Genomic DNA, 18,781 nt, shown 5'->3' on the forward strand with positions numbered 1-18,781 from the left:
GCAAAATTCTGCCTGAGGTTTAAAGGAAGGAGGGTGGCTGCTGGAGCAGGTGAAACACTTGGTGCTCAGAGAGTTCCCCCTCTTAGCAGGCAGCTCCTCTTTGTCCCCATATGTGAGATACCCAGAGGGAAACAAGACTTTGCTGCTGCTCCACTTTCTCTCCTTTTCATTTCCTTTTTCTTCACCTTACTGTTTTCTACAAGGGATTAACTCAGCAGTTCCATTTGGACCAGAAGGAAAGGTTTAATTCAAACTATTCAGGGACTCGACAGGCTGTGTGTTAAACTTTTGGACTTCATCTAGCCCCCAGCTAATTAAAGTGTTTTTTAATTTAAAAAGATTAATGAGTGATTGCCCTTTTTTAGTGGATACTTTTAAGATTAAGCTTCTCCAATATTATAATTGGAGTAATATGCACATGCCCTACCTGAAAGGCAATCACAAACACAGAGAACAGCACACAGTGTTTGTTTTATACTCCTAATGTTTCATTAGATGTTTGCTGGTTATGAATTATCTATCAGCTCAAACATAACTGTTAATTCTGAATTTGCACAGAACACTGCCCTGGAAAAAGAGGAAGAGAGGAAAAGGGACTGCTCCATGGTATCTTTTTAGTACATAAAATAAAGCCTTTTAAAATGGAGATTTTCAATAAAGTGGTTATTGATTAGCAGAAGGGATAGAGAAGAAAATGTGGTTTCTCAGGGCTGTCTCAAACAAAAGCAGGTGTAACCCCTCTCACCAGCCTGGCTCAGCCCCTCTCCTTTCCAAGCTGGGCAGAGTCAGGTGCCAAGAGTTGTTCCTGGGGGATTGTCCTGTATCTTTATCTTATTCATGACTTATACCTTGGGCAGTCTTATTTTTAAAGTTGGAAAAGTGGTTCTGCTGTTGATTCTATTACCTGCATAAATTGATATTTGAATATGGCATGGGCTCCTTAAAGACTAAAATCTGTGAAGTTCTATTAAAAGCCAATGGATAATGCAGGGTTATTGCAGGAGGCAAGCCTGGCTTTCCAATGTCAAGAGACATAAAATAAATAAATAAAAAGAAGATAGATGGTGTTGGTTTTCATCAGTTGTTCAAATGCAGGATGTTTTAAACAATTTGAGTTGGTACTAATGAGTCTCACATTACCAGAACCTCACCAGCAGAATCTAAAAATTTGTATTTGAACTCTTTCATTGAAAGTTTCTATTTGGCAGAACAAAGTAATTGTTTGTCTCAAGCACAAAAATGCTGCTGAGAAGAAAGTGAAGCTGGTTTGGAATCTGCCAACTTAGGAATTCTTCTCCTCTGGATTCCATTCTATCTGAACCACCTTACTTTTTACATGGCTACATAAATTGGATCACAGCGTTTCTGAAGTTATTTAATGGCAAGAGTTCTCATGAAAAAAATCCCAACTTGCAGCCTTGTCACACCACTGCTGTTCACAAGAGGTAATTATGAAAAGGAGGAGAATCTGCCAATCACAAGGGGGTTTTATAAGCTATGCCTTTTCCCATTGATTTTAATATAATATATATTTGCCTTTCTAAAATTAGGATTCCTTTTATCCAAAGGAATTAATGCTTGATAATAACTGGTGTGATTTTTTTTTCTCCTCTCTAGTGTTCATAATGGCTTCTGGGCTTTTGGTTTACCCTTTTGGTTTCAACTCTGCTACTGTGAAGAGATTCTGTGAGAACTCAGACATCTACTATGCAGGAGACTGCCAGATTGGATGGGGGTACATGCTGGCAATTGTTGGGGTCATGTTGTCTGTCTTTTTACCATTCTTTGCAAAATATGCACCAAAAGAGCACATATCTCCAACTCCAATACCTACTATTTTATAGTATTTGATTACTGTTTAAGAACAGAACATTCCTGTCTACACTAATGGCAGAATTCTTGAAGCACTTCCAGTTGGCTGTGTTGCTAAAGAGAGGAGAGGAGATGGGGAGAGAAGGTCAGATTGACAAAGACCAAAAGTGCATTGAAAGTCTTCCGTAAGCAGGAGCAGCAACGCTCTGGAATTGAGATAGGATTAATCAGCAGCTTTACCCTGCTCTAAACAGATCATGGCATACTGCCTTAGACAAAAAAAGAATCAGTTTATCCTCAAAACATCTGTCTACCTCCCAGTTTCTTTTGTGTCTCAAATTTGTGAGTTTTAAAAGCTTCAATTCACTTTTGATATATTGTGAAATGTCAGAACTTTTATGAACCCAGTAACTTTAAAATCAATAATGATATTTTGTTACAATTATTTTGATTAGTGAAAAAGCACCTAGGAGTAGCCACAGCCTAAAATTAGGATTGATAGCTAAAAATCTGTATACAAGAAAAGTTTCTTTTTAATCTATGTATATTAGCAGCACCTGCATATTGTAAATTCTGGGCACAGCTTTTACTTCTGCTCTAATTGCCAAGATATAGAGACATCTTCATGAAGTCTTGGGTAAAATTGAAATTTCTTTTTTTTTCTGAGAACTTCAACTACTTCCAAAGGCTTCATGATGATTTAATACTTTAACAACAGGAAAAAAAATCCCTAAGAATTTGTTCTCAGTATTTCTTAAATTATAATTCTAACTGGACTTTAACAAAATGTTTTGAAATATGACAGCTATAGACTATGGGTTTTGTTGTTTAAGGCTGAAAATAAAAATCTCTGTTTACAAAAATGTCTGTGCCCAATGGCCCTTATCTGCAGTGATAATACAAGGCAGAATGAACTAATTCCAGTACTTCCATTGCAATTGAGAGCCCAGAGTGTAAAACAAAAAAGTGAAGTGAAATGCTATTGAACATGACCAGCAAAAATCTGATGCTGTGTCAGAAGTACCAATGGCCATATTTCATTAGTCTGTATGGAAATTTTGTGAGGTCTGATTGCCACAATAGCACTGAATTCATTATTATCAAGCATTGAAATAAGTGCACTTGATTGCCTTAAGCAAAAGAAACATTGGGTTCTAATCTCACACCACTGTTGTGTTTTTTTTCATTTAAAATAAAATTTTAATTCTAATTCTATTCTCATCTTTTATTTTCTATTATTTATTAAAAAGAAAAATCACATAGATTATATTTAATTCAGAGGTGTACTTCTTAGTTTTGTATTTTGGCACAAACCAGGTGATCAAATTTATTATTCTTCACTTAGCTGAGTCCAAGTGATTCCTGAATTTTTATTTTTTTTAATGGAAGGTGTACATGAAGGGACAGACAGAGACATGTTGAGGATGTATAAGAAAATGCAAACAGAACAATCACTGTGTTATTTTAATACACATCAAAGACTTCTGCAGTCTTGTTTACATTCCTCCCCCTTCTAAACTTCAATGGAACATTGCATTGTTTTCCAAAATAATTGTCCTGTTCTTACATTTCCATGCACTCTAAGAGCAATTTCTGCACATAAACTTAGCAAGTTCTTTGAAAATGCAGATTCCAATGCAGGATTAAGAGAGCATGAGTGCTCTGCACCTTTGCTCACAGGGACTGAGAAATCAAATCTTCCACATATTTAACAAAATAGGCTGAAGGAATGCCCTAAAGTAAGAAGAATAAATTTCAGTCACTTCTGTATATTAATGTGCTTTTCAGTGATGTCTTACACTTTTTTTTTAATGAATGGCTGAGATTGATAATTTCCATGTGAGAGTCAGAAAAGTGAGGAATAACAAACAACATGCAAAAAGAAAAGAATCACCACATAGTAGAAAGACAGAGATGCAGGCTTTTCTTTCCTAACCAACCTGTGCCTTTACACTAGAACCATTATACAAGACAGGATCAATATGGTCAAGAAAAAAAATCACCCAACAACTGAAAAATGTTGAGTAGTGTGTATAAACTGTATTGAGTAGGGTTTTTTCTGTTTTGTGTAATGTTTACGACTGTTCACTTAATGTTTCACTAGAAAAAGTGATTTGTTAGTGTCAAATAGAAACTTCTTTTGCAAAGATCGAAACACTTCCTGAAAAGAAAAATGAATTTAGATTTTTATTAACAGCCATAACATACCTAGTAGACAAAAGGACCTACTCCTGTCATTACTTATTAACCTAAGTTTCACATGTGCAAAACTGGAAGCATCAATCACAAAACTGGAAGCAGTTTTAAATTACTGTTACAGCAGAGTCCCCCAATTCACAACACTGCTGTACCAAATCCTTGACTTCTTAAAGCTCAACTTCAATCATCAACCTCTGCATCCTGCAAAATTCTGCACCTTGTATGAGTCAAGCTAATGCTTCCATTAGCAGCTTCCTTTAACATTTTATAACATTTTTATAATATTTAAATAAATCAAACACGTGTACATGACCTCTACAACTGGCAAAACCCTCCTTGAGGCATCCATGCTCTGAGCCCACCTGACAGTGCAGGTGAGGTGATAATTCCAGTGATCCTTGCAGCAGCTGGTAAAGCACATCCTTTAGATCTCACCTGCTGCTGGCAATGCCTGTGCTCACACTGACAGATCACTTTTTTCAATAAAGACTGTTTGCACGTTAAACTGTGTAAAAGCGTTTTCCTGTTACAATTTGCTGGACCAGGTTCAAGTTTTATTCTAAATATATAATTTTTTAAGTGTAACTAAAAGCTGTATTTTCCATTACTGTGTTTCTGCGTTGACTAGCTGGCTCCTTTTTAGAATATTAACTGTTTTCTGTATTTGACTTGTTGGATACAATATTTCAATTATTTTAAATGTGAAATTTCCAATTGCCAACACTGTATAATAAAATAATTTTAAAAATCCCCAGACTGTTTGCTATTTTCTTGACAACTCTTTTGTTTTGCAATTCCCAAGAGATCTGCTACAAAGCTTCTGAAGTAGGGGAAAAGGAAATAGGAACAGCAGGAATAACCTATGAAAGGTAATGTTTGAAGCAAAGGCACATAAACATGTACATGGTCCATCTGTCATGAAAGATATTTCCATGGCCAAGGCAAGGAAGTTCTGTGTTCTAATAATTCTTTCCTTTCTACTTCCTCTGTGTCCTTGGGAATCTTCCTACAGCCTCAGGGTCTGTTGTTATTTTATCCAGGTATTATACTGATTGTTTATTTTTTTCAAAAGAACACGAATCAGGTAACACATAAATGGGAAGCCAATGAACACAACACAGCATTTGCTGGATAACACAGCACAGTGATATTTATATAACCAGATTTTATATATATATATATATATATATATATTTATATAACTGGATTTTCAGTGGTAGTTTTGGTAAATGTTGTAGCATGTCCAGCCTTTATGGGTAACAGTTAAATCTGGTGGTTTGGACAACCATTTTGACTTTTACATTTCATTCATAGTTTTTACATATGCTGTCATCTCAACATCTGCAATTTTAACAAAGTCTTGGAAAGTGTTCTGTTCTTGAGCACTTGCTGGTCTTACAGAGACGCACTTGAAAATGTTCTTTTTTGCATCATAGGTTCCCATGCACCTGTGCACTCGACCTCTAATGAGTCGTGGAAGCTCCCGGTCCTTCATCAAAGCACAACAAACACAGCAATTACATCACCTGACAGAAGAGCTCTCCACGTGGCTGCTTCTGAGGGCTGCATCAACAGAAAACCTCTACACCAGCTTTTCTCCTGTTAGCAGCTACTCACAAACTAAACTCCAAATCTCACCTGGTTTTCTGAAACACAAGTCTCAGGATGCCTAAGTAGTAACTATTGCTCTAAATTTGGAACATTGTGATAAAAACATTCAGTCTGCCTTTTGCTCTGGGAATTTATGTTTTCTTTGAAAAGGACTGGAGCTAGTGGTGTTATGTGTGGACACAGAATACTCACAATTTCATAAAACACACAAGGCAGGGTCTCCTTTCCATCTCTCAGAAGAAAGTTCTTTGCTCCATATGCTCCAGGTGTGACTGCAGAATCCAGTGTGCCTGTCCCATTAAGCAAAACTTAATCATTCCAAGACTAATTATATTAAAAAATTTTGTAAAACTGTATTAGTCTACAGAAGATTCCTGCTAAACAGGAAAATTTATTCTTAAAACAAGGAAAGGAAAGAAACACGATAGAAAAACTTGATGTTGGAGGATGACTGAAGTGTTAATTTTGTACCTGTTTCAGTCACCTTTGAGAGCTGAATGGAAGGGAAATTAGATGGTGTTCATGCCAGCATTTTGTGGTTTAAGTATTTCAGCTATTGCAAAATTCTGACTTGTTGTTGCCCTAGCATTATGATCAGATTATATTATTATAATCTACAATGCTTACCTAAAACTTCAAACAGCAGTGCAGTCTTATAGGCATACTGGCTCCAGTGCCTCACACTCTGAATGACTGCAGACAGGATTCGCAAAGAATTCTTCTTTATTTTAGTTTTCACTTGAGATGATGGAATTTCCTTTCAGATGAAGACAAAAGCTTAAGTTAGACATACACACTTGCAATTTCAAAGGGCACACAGGCATTTATTTATTATGTTGAATAGGTGATAATTACAGTAAAATTAGAGCATTTGTTCAGAATATACAAAAAACTCCCTGCCAGTTTACTGAGGATTTTAGATTATTACAGTATGAAAATCTCAATTCTAAATTTCAAGAAACTCCAGGTTTTACTAAGGCACCTTGGGCTGATGAAAACCTCATCATCTTCCACCAGATTTCTTTCTTTACTCCTTTCTTCATTATGTCTTTCCTATTAACCCTGCCCATAAGTTTTACCTGACTTTTATCTTCTGGGACACAACCAAATTGGTTTTCATTCATTTTCTTTTGCTGAGTATTGTAGTTAAATTTATATGCTGGACCATGATCCTGCAGACTTCTTGCCACAGTGTTGGGTTTCACTGGCCACTTTCCTTTGGATGTGTCTGTTTTGATGAGCTGGGATGGGTTATGACTGGCAGGATGGTTTTGCTGCTGGACAGTTTTCAAACTGCTTGGAAAGTTCTCAAACTTCTGAGAAGTTCCATTATCAGATCTTGAATTTGCTGTTTTACCTAAAGGAGTGTATTCATTTCTGTTCCTGCAATACAACAGTTCAGTATCACAGTAGCTCTTCGGAATACTGAGCTATGTGATTAAAGTATATAAAAGCAATCCACAAATTGTTGATTTAGCTTTAAATATATCCAAACTCACTTGAGTTTACACCAAATTTATCCATGTACAGGGCAGTGATTACACCTGTGCATAAATCTATCTGACTTCAACAGACCTTAAAACCTGCTCAGTTATTGTCCTGCCCTGTCTAACAGATCTTTCCTGACCCAAAATTCACATATTTTCATAACTTTAAAATAAAATAAACAAGGTTTCCTCTGAGAGTGAGATTAAAAGGGTTTCTTTAACTGCTACAGGCATATGGGAAAATGTGAGATGCATTTTCACATAAGAACAAAAAGGAAGGGTAACAGACATTAAAGGCTTCACCAACCTGCAGGCAGACACGTTTTTCCCAGCATTTGCTAAATTAAACTTTGATGCATTTGGTGGTTTCATAAGGGAAGGAGCCATCGGATGTTCTGTTTGGCTTTCAAAGACAAGTTTAAAGAATCAGTGACACAGCAGCAGCTTTATTGTGAGACACACATGGATTGTTCAGGAAACAATTAACATCCAAATAAAAATCAAAAAAGCAACAGATAACTTGCTTCTTACATACCCACTGTTTGCTGCTTTCTGCAGTTCATCCACTTCTGGGTTTGCAGCTCCCCAACCTAATTTTCAAAAGACAAAGGACTGAATGTTGATAAAAATGGAAAAGACTAAAAGGTAGTAAGTATTTGTAGGCTTCCAATTCTGCTTAAAGTCCCACAAACAGGCTCATATGGGAAGGAGGAAGAAAAAAGAAATAAGGGAAATGTGATCCTTTGATATTTGTAACTATAAGACAACTTCTAACAAGTAGGTTGCTTCTCTAGACAATAGTTCAGTTACAAACATTAGACTTATTAGCAACAGAGATTTTATTATAGGAAAACTTTGAAACTTTATTACAAGTAAAACATAATGAGAGCACTAAAAGCAGAGCTCTGCACCGTTCTTTCCAGCCCAATTTGAAGAACAGAAGTTCCTTTCTGAACTACAAGAAAGACATCTTACAAATGTTTCTTCTTGTAACACAGGACTTGAATGTTGATTGAAATCAAGTGAAAACAAAAGGTCAGTTTCAAGAGACTCCATTTAAATGCCAGTGCTACTTCATTCTCCATCACACAATGAGTCAAACTTCCTCTAGGCAAGAAGTATAAAAAGCTCAATTGTACAGAGGAGAAAGAAATTTCCTGGAGGACAATTTTTACATAATGAACTTTTCAGAAATAGATATAAAGGATGCATATAGTTCTTGATAAAGACAATGTCTGATTTCATAGAATACAATTAGTAAGCTAAGATTTATTTGGATTTAGAGGCAGTAAAAAAAAAAAAAGTCTTATTTACCGAATGATGAAGGAGAGAAGTCATAACTATGAGTCCCAGAACCAGTGCTTGGTTCATTTTTAAGTGGATTTGAAGTGAGGGGCTGTCTAGTTCTTTTTTTCTGATTGAACAGTGGTACAGGCAGACAACCTAAAATTAAAATTTAAGTAATGCTATATTAATAGCAAAAGGATACACAACCTATACTTAAAACAAGTAAATAAAATTACTTAATTATTTTACATTACACATAGGAATTGCATTTAATAAACACATAAAAGGCCCTTCCCTCGCAGAATTTATGTTCCCAACCCTCTGTCCTGCACATAATCCCTTTAATGAAACCTTTCCCTCAGTGACCAGTTCCCTGAATCCATCTAAAATCTCACCCTGTGCTGCAATAAACAGGTAACCCATTCAAATCCATTCAGGAAATGGGGATTTAGGGCCAAATACGGAATATCCTGTATGGATACTACATACATAAATGCATTTAATGTGTCTATAAAAGCATAATGAGGTGTGAACAGGAGAGCACGTAAGAAGGGCTGGTACCTGCTGTGCTCCGAGCCGGTGTGTCAGCTAAACTCCTTTTCATTTCTTTGCTGACTCCTAACAGGCAGCAATGTATTGATTTCTCCAAATCTGCTGTATGGAAGTCAGATAAACAAAGCAAAATAATTAATGCTGCAAACACATCCAAATTTCACATGATTTTATGGCAGTTTCTCTTAACACTGCAGCGCCAGCGACTGGCATAATTTCAAACACAAGCCCTAAAACACAGAATCAGCTGTAGTGAATTTAGAAGATCCACAGGTGCACGCCTAAGATGCAATCATATTCGAGGCCCTGAGGGAGTGGCGCTGAGGGTCAGGGCCATGTTGAGAGTCAGCGCTTACCGGGCTGAGGGTCAGCCCTGACCGTTCAGCTGTGAGGGACGGAGCAGAGGGTCAGCCCTCAGGGTCAGCCCTGACGGTTCAGCCGTGAGGGACGGGGCTGAGGGTCAGCCCTCAGGGTCAGCCCTGACCGTTCAGCTGTGAGGGACGGAGCTGAGGGTCAGCCCTCAGGGTCAGCCCTGACGGTTCAGCTGTGAGGGACGGATCTGAGGGTCAGCCCTCAGGGTCAGCCCTGACGGTTCAGCTGTGAGGGACGGATCTGAGGGTCAGCCCTCAGGGTCAGCCCTCAGGTGAAGCCCTGAGGCGAAGCCCGCCAAAAATAACGGTCACTCGTCCGCGCGCTCGCGCCTCAGGCGGTGCGGAAATGGCGGGAAGGTGAAGCCCCGTTCCCAGCCGCTGAGGGCACGGAGGGAGCGGCCGCGCCCGGCTGGAGACACAAGAACCCTTTAATCGCCCCCTCAGTGAGATTTCATTAATTACCCCCGCCCCCGAGGAACCCGTGTAGTGTCACCCTCAGAAAGCCTGGGGTAGGAGCTGAATCTGCAGAAGTGTGTGGACGCAAACGTGGCTGTAAACAAAACTAAAAGCATTCTTCGTTCTGATTGTCTCTTCAGCTTTTACACATGGTTGGATCCTGCCTAAAATCTGAGTGCTTGGCACGACTGGATCTTGTCCTGTTTTGGTAAATCTTTTCCTTCAGAAGCGCTCCCAAAGATCTGTATGTAGAACATCAAACCAATCCGGATTCTTACTAAACTAAATATCCCACATCCTTTTTCAGAGTGTGAGTATTGGCAAAGCACAGGAATAAGGGATGGGTCCCAGTGTTTAACCCTGAAGAGTGAAAAGTTTCCAAGTGAATTTCCATTCATTCCCAAATTGGCAGGTCCTGGGACACCAGGAGTTAAAGGGTTTGGATGGGAACTCCTTTAAAGGGATAAAAGAAGCTTCCATGGGTTTAGTTCCTAAACTCATGTTTGGAAATTCACTGTCTCTGTCCTAAAAACTCTCTTAGGAGACAAACTTCTTGCATGTTAATTAAGTGCACAGACATCTCTGTGTTTCATTCAGTGCTTTGGAAGGAATTACAACCATTACAATGCCAGCAGGAATAAAAGATAAACTAAATGTTCCAGCCCTGCATGTTTGCATTTTGCCGTTTACTCTTCAAACTTCTACTGTGTTTAAATTCAACAAACCCAGATTCAGATTGTGAGTTGTGTTTTTGGGTGTTGTCACTCCCCATTCTGGCACCACCGCTAAAGAGAGACAGGGGTCAAAGGACAGTACACACTGTCCAGTGCTGTAAAATGCAACTTCACTGCTTTGTTTAATAAATTACTCGTTCTGATTAAATATCTGACAGCTCCTAAGTACAGACTAATACAGTTGAGTATTTAAGCAAACAGTCTCTCTGTATTAACTCACTGTAAGCTTCAGCAAAATCTGAATGTGTGAACCGAAACATAGAGAGCAACTTCTGTAGAAATTATATTCCTGGCAGAACTATTTTAGATAAATCCTGTGCTCAGCTTTTCCTAGACCTACAGTCTGTCAGCCTGGGATATAAAGCCTTTCAGGCACTGGCCAAATATTCTCTCAGTCACTGGAGTATAATCCTAATAAAAAAGAATTGTTCAATAAACATTCTTTATTCTCTTGCAATCGAATATTTGTTATGTTTATATCATGAGTCATATACCAATTGCAAATACTTCTGTCATTTACAGCAATAAAGCTTATTTTTCTGTTAATAAGTCCTTTTATTCTAAATGTTTTGATTCTCAGGATGGAAGTTACAGCTGGTCTTTGGCTTAAGCTTCAGAAGCCTTTCTGAAGAAAAGTTGCTGACTAAAGTTTTTTGGGGAGGGAACAGAACTATTGTCCCATCGTGGTCTAGATCTGTTTCCTTTTTAATAAAAGACTGCAAAAGTTAGAGGGCTGTCCCTGGCAAAGTTGTTTCAATGTGTTAGAGGTCTGTGTTAGCAGATCCCAAGATAGAACTGGAGCCAGAACTCTGGGTAAGTCAGTCGTGGATAAATTGCACTGTAATTTCAGCTCATGTTCCTTCTAATCACTGTTTGTAGGATTTCTAAAACAAAAAGGCACGACGTGCATTGAGGACCTTAGCTGTTCTTTGGCTTTTTTTAGATGAAAATACTTGATGTTTCAGCATTGTGTGCTGGACTAGAGCCAAGTTATGATTCTTATTTTGCTGATTTTGCTCACTTTAAATCATTCTGCCCTTTTATAATACTTATGTAACTTCAAACATACATGAGAATACCTGTTACACCTATTTGCAGCGCAAAAATGCCTGATATTTAAGTGTAAAACCAGCATTTTCCACTGTTCATTAGCACAGGATTTCCCTATAGATCATGCATTATAAAGACTGCCCAGAGTTAACTTTTGGACTGTGGAACAGTGCCATTAACAGCCTCGGAGATGTTACTAAATACAGAAACTGAAGGGGAGGCTCCTTGGGGAGGGAGGTTGGAAAATCCCGCCTCAAAACTGAGTTGAGAACTGTTGGGAGAAATCCACTCACTTTCTTTTGCGTCTGACCTAACCAGAAGAAAGACTCTCCTACTGGAAAGAATTTTTAATTTATTTTTTTTTCCCCCTTCAGAGAGAAAAGCTTTCCTCGAGCATGAGCTCCCCGTGTGCCCGGGTGAGCCGGGTCGGGCTCTTCGGGGGCACTCACGGCAATGAATTGTCGGGGGTGCTGCTGGTCAGGCACTGGCAGCAGCATGGAGCTGAGATCCAGAGGGCAGGAGTGCAGGTGAAGCCATTCCTCACCAACCCCAGGGCTGTGGAGAGGGGCACCAGGTACATTGACTGTGATCTCAACCGGGTTTTTGACCCCGAGAGCCTTGGGTAAGAGCAGTTGTGCTTTCTGTTGTTCTGCTTTTTCTGGGTTTTAAAATTCTTTCCTGATTAAAATGTTGAACACAAGTTCCCCTGCTACTTTAACAGTGCAGTCACATAACTGAAATTACTGACCTTTAACCCAAAAAAAGAACAAATTGCATGTGTTAACAGACTCACTTCTATTGCTGGTACAATCAGTCTCAAACCAACACATGATCTTAAACATAATTTTAAATTAGTATTAGATGAGCTGCATTTGTGTGAATTGGAGTACCACTGTTCTGAGTCAGAGTCATCATTTCTCATGTCTTGTGCAATTCAGTTTGGGAGCTCTTCTGAATACAATTCTATTTCCAAGAAATAGCAGATAAAAGCAATTAAACATGGACATCTGAGTATCTGAAAGAATGGCACAGAAATCAGAGAAGTGTGTTAATTCCAGCTATGTACAGCAAAAGGTGAAAACTTGAAATTAGAAAAAGTTGAAGCTAGAAATAATCTATTCTAAGGTAAAAGCATAGCCAAAACCCTGAATAATTTAACTGACTCATTACTTTAAAAGAAGTACTGTCTATAATTACTGTAAATAGTAACTGATTTTACATTTTTAATAGGATTTGATGTTTCTGTGCTTTTGAGACATCTATTCCAGAGGTTTACTTTGCTATATAAACATTATTAGTATAGCTGCTCACCAGGTAGTTCTGTTTCAGAAAAGTTTTAATGGCAAAGGTGAATATCACAGAAAGGAATACTTACTGAATATATTTTGCAGGCAGTTATTCTTATCCTACACTTCTTTCCATCTGGCTTTTCATCTTAGAATTTTGTTGTTGATTATTACATCTAAGATAAGCAGATGTTAGCACATAAGTATTGAGGCCATTCTTATAATTGTTTCTTTTGGAAAAACATACAAAAAAAAAGGTAGTTTTGTTTGGTTTCAACTGCTTTGAACACAGAACACTTGAAAAAAACACAAGATTAAGACACCTGCAGGTTTCCTTCATATTTAGCTGCTATTTCTCAGTAAAGACTACGAATTTGCCTGGTCCTATTTCAGCTCTACTGAGTGTTTGAAGTACCTGCCTCTGGTCCCTTAAGTGTAGAACCTTCAAAATTATAAATTATTTTACAAAATAAGAAAAAGGAGAGTGAAATTTTGATGCTACTGAAAGCAATGGTGTAAATCTCATTAGCTTCAATAAAAAAGTATTAATTAACAGCTTTATGTGAAGAAATGTTGAATTTCAAAGGCAGAGCTAAAGAATAGAGAGGTGGATTATATGATACACAGAGTCTCCTGAAATTACAAGGATTAAAACTTTGGAGGAACAGATTGGAGGTAGCAAAATCTTCACTGAGCTTTAAGAAGGAATAGACTGTGAAAATCTGGCCAGATCATGAGAAGATAAGAAATAAAACAAGTTAGAAAAAGCCTTGAGGGTGATGTCCAAGGCAAAACATCATGGACTGATGTCTGAATCTGGTCTCCAGCAGGAGAGGGATCCAGTCTTGGAAGTGCTCTATGGTGTTGCTAAATTTTTAGTTAGTTTTATGCCTAGTGGGAAATTTTGGGATGTAAGGAGAAATATTTTCCAGCCAAACTTTGATTAAATAATTCCAATACCCTTCTGCACAAGACACAGAATAATAAAACAAGTACTAGACAATCATACTTGATTTCTTCAAAAAAATCAGCCAATTTTAAGTCTGGTAATTAAACAGGTGATTTCAACTCCAGTCAATTTTGGATTTAAAGTAAAAAGAAAAGGCTAATACATATTTTGTTGACTGTAAAGCCATGGAATGAGCTCACTAATTTCTTTGTGCTGATATTAACAGCAGGCCAGTGGTGGAAGATATTCCATATGAAGTGAGGAGGGCTCAGGAAATCAATCATATATTTGGTCCCAAAGGTAGTGATGATGCCTATGACCTTATTTTTGACCTTCACAACACCACTTCTAACATGGGTGGTACCATTATTCTTGAAAACTCCAGGGATGACTTTACAATTCAAATGGTTCATTATATCAAGGTAAAACTAATTTAAATGAACTATTAAAATACATTATTAGTTGTAATGTTGTATTACTATATATTATTTTGTAGTTTCTTTAAATATACTATTTTTTCTTCTGCAAAACTGTTTAAAATATTTCATTACTCATAGGATGATTTTTTTTAATCAGAGGCAACTATTAATTTGATTATAATATCAGGTAATTCAGATTTAAACTCATCATATCTTCATGTATTAAAATGAGCATTATTAAGACTAATGGGCAATGATGAATACTTAGAGTAACATCTATGAAAATAAATGCAGTTTAATCTGCTTTCACACTGATCTGTCAGGAACTTGGATAAATTTGGGTTACACATGCTAAATAGTTAAACATTAATTTCATTAAATGAAGAGATGTAACAAATAATGGAAGTAGGTACTGACAATGTTCCCTTATCAGTGATGTGTCTTTAGGAGCTGTTTGATTCTGCTGTTCCTAAAGCTGATAAGTTTTGCTAGAGCTTTGCAGAAGTGATGCTTTAAGCAGAATTTGCTTGAATTCTGGTGGCCTGGACAGTGACTGATGGAATCCAGGCTGGGCCAATGATGTGGGATTTTAATTTTATTTTTTCCCTTAGAAACAAGGTCTTTTCAAGCACTTTTTTTCTTATCTCATGTATACTTTTTAAATGCTTATAAAAATATATGAAGATCTAAAAAGCTTTTGACAAAAATTATATTAAGAGTAATGGTGGACAGGCATCAAGAAAGAAGCCTCAAGTAGCAAAAATGCCAATAAAGATTAAAACGAGGCTTAATTCACAATCTGTGTCCCCATAAGAGAACTGGAGTCTAACCCCAAATAAAATAGTTGAAATCTGCTTTATGGTATTTCAGTTCTCCCTTTTGGAACCATGCTGAGGAGATTTTTTTTTTCTCTGCTGGCAGTTCCAGACTAGAACTGTGCTCAGTTCTGCTTCAGCAGAGCTGCCTGGCATCACTTAATGGGACAGACACCAACAAACACAGCTTTGTGCATTTTCTAAAGATGTCCTACTTCCTCGAGGGCCCTGAAATAAAGGCAACATATTGAAGCCATTGTGTAAATCACTTCTGCATCAGGAATCTTTTGTGGCACAACGTTTGAAAGCCTTTTGCATGACAAAGGTTTTTAAACCATCTCCACAGAACGCTTTGGCTCCAGAACCTTGTCCTGCTCTGCTGATTGAACATCCCAGCCTGAAATATGCAACAACTCGCTCTGTGGCAAAGCATCCTGTCGGTAAATATCAAAGCTAAAGGCTCTTTCACCCCAGCAGCAATGGTTTGGAAATCCTGTCGGTAAATATCGAAGCTAAAGGCTCTTTCACCCCAGCAGCAATGGTTTGGAAATCTGGCTGGTTTCAGGTGTGTTCCCAGAGTGCTCTGAGCACCAGGAGCTGCCTGGTTGGCAACACTTACCAAAATGAAAGGATGTGATCATCCATTCTTCTGAAGAGCTCTGATTTCCACCATCATTACATAACACAGAACTCCTTAAACTCAATTAACCCACTTTTTGCAGAAAATATTTATAATATATGACAAGGACTTGCTTGCCTTAAAACCCTACATCATTCTGTGCCTTACAATCCCTCTTAAACATTGAACACTGGCCCAGCAGACATTTATTTTTGCTGTGCATGTGATGTGTGATGGTGACATTAAGTGACATTAATGATCTCCCTCATCTCCAAACAGGTGTCGAGGTGGGGCCCCAGCCACAAGGTGTTGCTAGAGCTGATGTTTTGGACAAAATGAGGAAGATTGTCAAACATGGCCTTGATTTTGTGCAACTTTTTAATGAAGGTAATGAGAGGTCACAGCATCCTGTGTCATGTCAGTGGAATATTTTAGGAGAATATTTTTTTAAAATGACACTTTACAGTTAAACACATAAAAGGTGGGGGGAGAATTAAAAAATTAAAGTCAAGACTGTGCACTATCTAAAATACACTCTGACAAAAGTGTTTTTAATTATTCCAGAGTATATTTTGTCAGTAGATTGGGGGTTCATTGAAATAGAAAGAAAATAATACTGTTATGCATGTCAGAATTTCCATTATTGTGCTGGAATAGTAAAGATTAAATACCACAGATATCACACTGTGCTGTGCAACACTAGTAAACAGACCTTTCATTGATTTCCTCATCTACAAAATAGGTCTTTTTATGTGAAAAGTAACATTTCAGTAGCAAATTTAGACTTGAACTTCATATGCCCCAGTACATGACTGGGCCATCTTTCTACAATTTGCCTTTGAGGGGACAACTTGATGATTTGAGCCATTCTGCAGAGAATAAATAATGCAATGTTCTTTTTAACAGGCAGTTTTTCATTTTGACATTAAATTACATTTATTCTTTCTAGGCAAAGAATTTCCACCATGCACAATTGAGGTTTTTAAAATAATGGAGAAAGTAGATTATCCCAGGAATAAGAATGGAGAAATTATTGCAATAATTCATCCTAAACTACAGGTACATTCTAGAATAGTTTCCTTTTGTGACATTTTCTACTTATTCCTGTGTTGCTTCTGCTACATTGTTGTATATTTTAGGAATAAATATTTAAAATGCCAATATTGCCAAAGGATTTTATTGAATATTTTAGACCTCCCCTAGGGTTAAGTTCTCTCACTAAGGTCATATATTCATTATTTCAGGAACTGTCTTGGGAATCACCGAATCTAAAATCACTACAAAGAAAAAGATAATAGGACAGTTTATATTTTAAAATAGAAATCTAATTTTTAAGTCTAAAATGAGTGTCTGTTTTCAATTTTCAATCAATAGTGAGCATCTGCAGTTTCCTTCTAGTTCACTTTACCAGTGAATTCTGAAAATGAGGGCCAGACACACAAAATGAGGTATTAAGATTAAACTATTACTTTAAAAACTTTTGCCATAAACTGCAGAAATTTGCATAATTAGCATTAACTCAAGAATCACATAAAATATACAAAAACCTGAAAGTAAATATATTCTATTTCTTTTCTTAAGGATCAAGACTGGCAGCCACTGAAGAATGGTGATCCTCAATTTTTGACTCTTGATGGAGAAGTAATTCCATATCAGGGGGACTGTACAGTCTATCCAACATTTATTAATGAAGCTGCATATTATGAAAAGAAGCAAGCTTTTGTAAAAACAGAGAAAATCCAACTCTCTGCAAAACACCTCAGGTTGTCAGTCTCAGAGCAGGGCACTTCTTAAGAGCTTTTCTCATATAAAAAATGAGTTTCCTTGTGAAGTCCAGGGTCATTCAGTAGTAGCTTGTGGGATACATAAATGCAGAATCTAATTTTAAATTGTAATTTAATTAACCTTGCTGAGCACTTTGAGATCTATTGTCATAATGCTGATTATGACTCTGTTTATTGTTCTAATAGACTCCTATAGAGGCAAAGAATTTATAAATATTTTTGTGAAGTTTTTATGAAGAAGCTCATCCACACTACTACATTACATACAAAATTTACAGCTTTTCTACTTCATAACCCCAAACCTCAATAACCAACACTTTTTACAATATGTTAATCCTTTAAATTAATTCCTCAGGTAAACATAGAAAATGTGAGACAAAGGAGAAGCTGGGCAGAGAGAAACAGGGGGAGGATGTGTATAATAAATGATATTATCTGCATATGTGACTGACCCCCACTGTGCTGAAGTGGAAGCCTTGGGGTTTATTTGGTTTTTGTACTTACAAACATAAAAATAAGCTAAAAACAGGATTTCAGAGAAATATACTCTAAAAAGCTTCACATTTCACTTTAGTGTATTTCACAATGAATTCAAGCTGCTTCTGATTTAAGGCAAGATTTGGACAGTTATTCTGGTTTTGATGAAGAGCAGTGCATAAACCATACCTGAGTATTCCAGAATGGAAAATAAGAAGAATTCCATATGGGGAGACTTGTTCTATATCTGTAGAGACAAAGCCTGTCATAACATCTTAAAAAGAGAAAAAAATGGGGGTTTAATTAATTTTCTAAAGTTGTTTTTTACATATTTGACAAGTTGGTAATTAACATTAAGAATTTTGCATAAGGACACATTAATTATCCAGATAACTCCTATATTCTACCTTTGAAAAGTGATGTCACCCTCATTTACTATTAAATTTAATATTATTTTTTCCTTGCCTTTGTGTAACTCCTATGGCAATAAAATAAAAAAAGCAAAGGACAGAATGTTGATTGAATGACAAGTTTTATTTCCTTAATTTAAATAAACATGGTATAAAAAGCACAGAATTACCTGCTCTAGCCCTTGTTCAGAGTATCTGGAGACAGCACCTGGTGGATGTGAAGTGGCCAAGCTGTGTGGCCATACGAGGAGGGATTTCCTCAGGGAGGGTTTTTAGGAGCAGCCCCCAGCTGGTTCCTGAGTTCACCCACAGGTTTTGTGCCTGGGAGGGGCACAGCATATTCTTGTAGGGATTTTTGTGTTTCTTGTGGGGATTTTTGTGGTTTTTGTAGGGATTTTTGTGCTTTTTTCACAGCCCAGAGCAGCCTCAGCACGGTGCAGAGGCCTCGTTGTGTTTCCAGAGG

At 37.3% G+C, this 18,781-nt stretch overlaps 3 protein-coding genes across 5 annotated transcripts in view; 2 read left to right on the forward strand and 1 right to left on the reverse strand.

Annotated features, from left to right (window-relative positions):
* The window catches only part of LHFPL7 (LHFPL tetraspan subfamily member 7), a 59,910-nt gene extending 55,149 nt beyond the window's left edge, over positions 1-4,761 (forward strand). The window contains exon 3 of the mRNA XM_071447677.1: positions 1,618-4,761. Coding sequence (XP_071303778.1) covers positions 1,618-1,844 — 227 coding nt within the window. The 3' untranslated portion in view covers positions 1,845-4,761. The remainder of the gene's footprint in view (positions 1-1,617) is intronic.
* Positions 3,344-9,926, reverse strand: SPATA22 (spermatogenesis associated 22). The gene is made up of 8 exons (XM_071447513.1): positions 9,923-9,926; positions 8,424-8,552; positions 7,645-7,699; positions 7,417-7,512; positions 6,702-7,005; positions 6,250-6,379; positions 5,815-5,912; positions 3,344-5,500 (listed from the first exon to the last, which is right to left on the reverse strand). The coding sequence occupies exons 1-8, from the start codon at positions 9,924-9,926 to the stop codon at positions 5,309-5,311; spliced, it is 1,008 nt and encodes a 335-aa protein (XP_071303614.1). The 3' UTR covers positions 3,344-5,308.
* Positions 9,927-11,218: 1,292 nt separating this feature from the next.
* Positions 11,219-18,432, forward strand: ASPA (aspartoacylase). 3 transcript variants are annotated; one of them, XM_071447675.1, is made up of 7 exons: positions 11,219-11,322; positions 11,934-12,181; positions 14,021-14,216; positions 15,375-15,468; positions 15,927-16,034; positions 16,597-16,706; positions 17,229-18,432. In XM_071447675.1, the coding sequence occupies exons 2-7, from the start codon at positions 11,955-11,957 to the stop codon at positions 17,439-17,441; spliced, it is 948 nt and encodes a 315-aa protein (XP_071303776.1). In that variant the 5' UTR covers positions 11,219-11,322; positions 11,934-11,954; the 3' UTR covers positions 17,442-18,432. The 3 variants fall into 3 exon arrangements, with proteins under 3 accessions (XP_071303776.1, XP_071303777.1, XP_071303775.1); XM_071447676.1 differs by lacking the exon at positions 11,219-11,322 and having other exon boundaries at positions 11,790-12,133; XM_071447674.1 differs by lacking the exon at positions 11,219-11,322 and having other exon boundaries at positions 11,793-12,181.
* The last annotated feature ends 349 nt before the right edge of the window (positions 18,433-18,781 follow it).

This window comes from Agelaius tricolor, unplaced genomic scaffold, assembly GCF_023055355.1.
Source record: "Agelaius tricolor isolate 1412-34295 unplaced genomic scaffold, bAgeTri1.0.p SCAF_25, whole genome shotgun sequence".
Taxonomy (NCBI): Eukaryota; Metazoa; Chordata; class Aves; order Passeriformes; family Icteridae; genus Agelaius; species Agelaius tricolor.

Excerpts from the sequence above, each read along its gene's own strand:
- SPATA22 (XM_071447513.1), bottom strand. Across the intron at positions 6,380-6,701 it reads TCCCAGAAGATAAAAGTCAG|GAAATTCCATCATCTCAAGT; the intron begins GTAAAACTTATG and ends TTCATCTGAAAG. Across the intron at positions 5,501-5,814 it reads CTTGTGTGTTTTATGAAATT|GACCGGGAGCTTCCACGACT; the intron begins GTGAGTATTCTG and ends GCTTTGATGAAG.
- ASPA (XM_071447675.1), top strand. The coding sequence starts at position 11,955 with ATGAGCTCCCCGTGTGCCCGGGTGAGCCGGGTCGGGCTCTTCGGGGGC. Across the intron at positions 12,182-14,020 it reads TTTGACCCCGAGAGCCTTGG|CAGGCCAGTGGTGGAAGATA; the intron begins GTAAGAGCAGTT and ends TGATATTAACAG. Across the intron at positions 16,035-16,596 it reads TGTGCAACTTTTTAATGAAG|GCAAAGAATTTCCACCATGC; the intron begins GTAATGAGAGGT and ends TATTCTTTCTAG.